Source organism: Penaeus vannamei, chromosome 31 (assembly GCF_042767895.1).
Source record: "Penaeus vannamei isolate JL-2024 chromosome 31, ASM4276789v1, whole genome shotgun sequence".
Lineage (NCBI taxonomy): Eukaryota > Metazoa > Arthropoda > Malacostraca > Decapoda > Penaeidae > Penaeus > Penaeus vannamei.
The window spans coordinates 17,403,232-17,408,231 of record NC_091579.1 but is presented as its reverse complement, the minus strand read 5'-3'; the positions used below and the strand labels follow the sequence as shown (position 1 = coordinate 17,408,231).

The following is a 5,000-nucleotide window of genomic DNA, read 5'->3' as shown; positions in this document are numbered from 1 at the left end:
ACATCAGCCAGGTACTGGACTTGTTTCCAGCGTCTTCTATATTGATCCTTTTCAACAAACTGTCCAGGTGGTAATAAAGGTCCTGAACGCAGCATCAGCATGTGGTTCGGTGTTAGAGGTCTAGCATCTCTTGGGTCCTCGGACAGCTTCGTGATGGGTCGGTTGTTTATGATACCTTCCACTACAGTCATTAACGTTATTATGGCTTCATCATCTAGCACCTGCTGTATGATCATACTTGACAGCACTCTTCGAATGGTCCGTATTTGTCGTTCCCATACTCCACCCATGTGTGATGCAGCTGGTGGATTGAACTTCCAGTCTATTTCTTTCTTCAATAAATGAGCATGAATCTGGTCTTGATTCCATTCCTGGATAGCTTTCTTCAATTCTCGATGTGCTCCAACAAAGTTTGTGCCATTATCTGACCAGATTTCTTTAGGTTCTCCTCTCCTTGCTATAAATCTTTCTAACGCAGGAATGAAACTATCTGTGTCCAATGAAAATGCTACTTCAATGTGTATGGCACGTGTGGCAAAACACGTAAATATACAGCCATACCTCTTCATCTTGGAACGCCCTTTCTTTACTAAGAATGGCCCAAAATAGTCCACTCCTACTCTACTGAATGGTGGTTCATAAGCTATAACACAAGATTCAGGAAGGTTTGCCATTTGCTGGTGTACTGTCTTACCAAACATCTTTTTGCAAGTCACACAGGAATACACTACACTTTTCACTAACTTCCTTCCTTTTAAAATCCAGAACTTTCTCCTGATTTCAGCTAATACACGTTCCACTCCAGCATTTCCAGTATTTAAGTGACAGCTTTCAACAATCAATCTTGAAATATTGTGGGCATGTGGAAGAATCACTGGGTGTTTTGCATCTTCTTCAAGTTGAGAATTTGTTAATCTGCCTCCCACTCTCAGCAAATCATCATCACCTTTGATTGGATTTAGCTTCTTTAACTGTAAAGAATCCTTTGGGAGAGTCTTCTGTACATACAAAATAATATTTCTCTCTGCTTCCTTGAACTCTTTTACTGTTATAGGTCCCAACCTTGGTTTTCTTTTTAAGAAATGTTTAAGTCTAATGTACCACGCCACAGCTTTCTTTTCACGATGAGTAGTAGTTTAGTAACTTACAAGTATGATCAGCATTACTTTTTATACTGCAAACCACTGGACTTGCCTTCAGTTCTAAGAATTCTTCCAATTCTGAACATCTAAACAGTGGTTGCACAGGCCATTTATGTTCTTCACACTGTAAGAAATTTGGACCATGAACCCACCTATCATTCCTCAGCAAATCTGATGCAGATTTCTTTAGTTAGAATTTTATCAAGCCTTACAGCTTCTAGAGCTCCAGCTAGTTCTAGTCTTGGGATTGTAGAACCTTTCAGGGGTGCGAGACGTGACTTAGCCATAATCAAGTTAATATACACAGAGTTATCCTCAAGTGTTACTCTTAGGTATGATGCAACACCATACCCATACTTGATGTATCTGAAAAATTATGTTGTGCCTTCTTTATAGTTAAATCTGTTGGATTTAAGCACCTGGGAACCTTCAACCTTTTAATCTCTGGCAAATCAGCTAACCACCATTTTTCCTCCAGTTCCATGGGAAGTGGTTCACCCCAGCCTTTTTGTAGTCTGCACAATTGCTGAAATATTCTCCTAGTTTGTAATATGGATGGACTGACATATCCTAGAGGGTCAAACACAGTGCTAAGTGTACTGAGCTCATTCCTTTTAGTTTTGGTTCTGTTATGCATCACTTGTACATCAAATCCTAAATAATCAGTATTAATATGCCACAGCATACCTAGAGCTCTCTCCGTGGATTGATCCTCCAAATTCAACTGCAGAGATATCAAAGATTTTCCTCTGTCCTCCTTTGGTATATGCTTCAGCAGTTCTGGTGATGAAGAAATATATTTAGTAAGATGAAATCCCCTTCTATTCAGCTCTTTAACTTGCTTTGTCAAAACTATAGCAGACTCAACACTATTTGCAGACTTCAGGCAGTCGTCCACCTAAAAGTTGCGAAGAACTGTGTTCAGTACTTCTTCTGAATAAATGTTGCGATACTCTTCAACTACCTTTTGAAGGGCATAATTTGCACAGCTCGGGCTCCATACTCCTCCAAAGATATGAGCTGTCATTCGTAAGGTCTGTAGGGGTTGTGATGTGTTTTTGTTCTCAAACCACAGAAAGCGAAGTGAGTCTCTGTCTTCAGGGGTAACACGCACTTGATGAAACATGGACTCTATATCCGCCATAAATCCCACTGCTCCTTGTCGGAATCTCAACAGAACACCAACAAGTCCATTGGTCAAATCTGGTCCCTGATGCACATGATCATTGAGTGAAGAGCCACCATACTTAGCACAGTCAAAAACAATGCGACACTTTTCTGGTTTCTTTGGATTCAACACAGGGTGGTGCGGCAGATACCACACTTTGCCATCATGGCGGTGCAAGTCTTTTTCAGGGATTACTTCTGCATATCCTTTTTTTTAACAGTTTGTGGATTTCTTCAGAGTATTTTCTTTTTATTGTGTCATCCTTGTTAAGGTGCTTGGTTAATGATATTAACCTCTTCTCGGCTAGGAATTTGTTGTCAGGTAAACTAGGTCGCTGTGCCTTGAATGGTATACTCAATGCATAATGTCCCTCTATCACCTGGAGTGTACTGATCCATGTGTCAACTGCTTTCTGATCACTAACTGACCAGCCCTTCTCTTCTGCAAAGGCATCCTCTATCTCCCATAGTCTCTTCATATCACCTTCCAATGGTACACTTGCCTGTATCAAATATGAAAAATTAGTCGACTTACCAAAAGGGTTCACTGGTCCATTTATGACCCAGCCTAGTGGTGTGAGCAAGGCAAAAGGTTCTCCCTGTTTACCTCAGTTGGCAGCAACAAGTCTGGAGAGTCTTGGCCAATCAGTAAGTGCACTTGGTCTGCCTTCACTTCTGGTATATCCAAATCTCCAAGGTGCGGCCACTGCACAACATCCATTTGTGTTGATCTACCTGTGAGATCTATATTCACACTTGGTCTCACAGTTGCTTCTATGTTGGATTGTAAGTCACTAACCTCGTTCACACTGGAAACAGTCAAAGACACTGCTGTTGTTTCCACAGACATTCGGTTCTGTGTAAGTGTGGTTAACTCCAAATTGCGCATAGTTCCTTGGATTCCTAAATGATTGCACAGAAACTCACTGCAGTAAGTAGCGTTACTACCAGGATCAAGCATAGCATAAGTGTCAATGTAGACATCAGAGCCTGGACGCCACACTCTTGCAGGTACAATTGGCATAGCAAGTTTACCTCCACATGTACGAACATAATGGCTGCTCTGATTTGTTGTGATTGATGATGATGTGGTTGATATATTCTGATCTGATACTAGAATTGGATTACCTGTGTTGTCCACATAACCAACCTGCAGTCTAGTTGGCATATGAAGAAACTTGTGTTTGAGGCCACATCCACTAATGTTGCATACAAAACTTCTGGGACAGGTTTTCCCTATATGTCCCTGGGCAAAACAATTTATACACAATGCTTTTGACATCACAAAGTTCCTACGATCCTTAATCTTCATGGCTTTGAATCGTAAACACTGAGTCATATAATGTTCTTGTCCACAGCAAGGGCAGCCATCAGAATTCTGTGTTCTATTCTCAGATGTAACTGACTGCTTTTTCACTGAGCTGGCTTTCACAGCAAAGCTTCCAATTCTCCTCTTCTCAGCTCCCTTATGACTGATTTCTTTATCCCTTCTGAGCTCACTGAAAGAAACTCTAGAAAATATGGGGTCATTAGCTTCTTCTGCTCCATCAATACTGAAGTCGACCAGGTCCTTCAACTTGGGTATTCGCTTCTGATCTTTCTTTATAATATGATTTTCATGAGACCATCTGTCTTGCAAGTACTGCGGTAATTTCCTCCAGATGGCCTGTAAACTAGCTGCATTGTCTAACTCTTTCTCATGATCCATGTTCTTTAAAGTCTGATAACAGAACTTGAGGTCATCAGCAAAATCTCTAAGCTTGGAGGGTCCCTTTAAATTAGGTCTGTTTATAATCCTCTGTATCCACTTATGTGAAATTTCATAATTATTTCCATATCTTTCTTCTAAAATTTTCAGTGCTTGAACATATCCATCTCCTGGATCCATAGTCTCACAGCAATTAAGTATCCTCCTGGCATTACCTTTACAGTATTGCATCAAACATGACAGGTTTGATGCCGAGTCTATATTCTTTGTATCCACTATGGCCCGAAAACTTCTTATAAATGGCCAATATCGCAAGGAATCACCATCAAAGGTTTGCAGTTCTCGACGAGGTAGCTGAAGAGAGTCCACTATACTCTGTTGTTGCACACGTGATTCATTCAACACTTCACTTACAACACCTGCGATCACTGTTTTCACAAACATTATCTGCTCACTTTCCTCACTTGTTATGTTTAATGGTTCCCAAGACAATCTTGATGGTCTGGTAGAGCTACGTTGAGGTGTACTTCTAACAGGTATGGTCCTTTCACCATCAGTATGTCCCGGAGTAGACGTAAGGGGTATATTAAGTGTGGGACCCATGCCTTTGGTTTTGGTATGTATTTCTCGTTGCTCCAGTTCCTCTTCCAGGCACTGTTGTTTAACCAGATCATCTTGTCTTTCTTTCTGCAATCGGACTTCATTTTGGTATTTCTCCTGTTGCAGTTGGCGATTATACATCTGAGCCTTGAGCTTCATCTTGTATATTTCTTCTTCTAATGCTCTAGCCCTTTCAATGTCAGCAAGAGCTTGTGCTGTTTTACGATACTCTTCTTCCAATGCTGCCATGTCAGGAACAATGAGGGGTTTGTTGGTGATGAAATCATCCTCTTCATCTGCCACCAGGATGTTGTCTGCCACTTTCTTTTCCTCGTCCTCTTCACCTGCAATCCATGTGTAAATGACTTGTTCAAAACTTTCAG

At 41.0% G+C, this 5,000-nt stretch overlaps 1 protein-coding gene across 1 annotated transcript in view; it reads right to left on the bottom strand.

The window, feature by feature from the left end:
* LOC138867645 (uncharacterized) overlaps window positions 1-5,000 on the bottom strand; it is a 6,107-nt gene that overhangs the window by 809 nt on the left and 298 nt on the right. The window contains exons 1-7 of the mRNA XM_070144164.1: window positions 2,917-5,000; window positions 2,638-2,812; window positions 2,071-2,516; window positions 1,562-2,040; window positions 1,355-1,508; window positions 1,195-1,266; window positions 1-1,115 (exon numbers count right to left, since the gene is read on the bottom strand). The exon at window positions 1-1,115 is cut by the window's left edge and continues 809 nt beyond it; the exon at window positions 2,917-5,000 is cut by the window's right edge and continues 298 nt beyond it. Of these exons, the coding sequence (XP_070000265.1) occupies window positions 1-1,115; window positions 1,195-1,266; window positions 1,355-1,508; window positions 1,562-2,040; window positions 2,071-2,516; window positions 2,638-2,812; window positions 2,917-5,000 (4,525 nt within the window). The remainder of the gene's footprint in view (window positions 1,116-1,194; window positions 1,267-1,354; window positions 1,509-1,561; window positions 2,041-2,070; window positions 2,517-2,637; window positions 2,813-2,916) is intronic.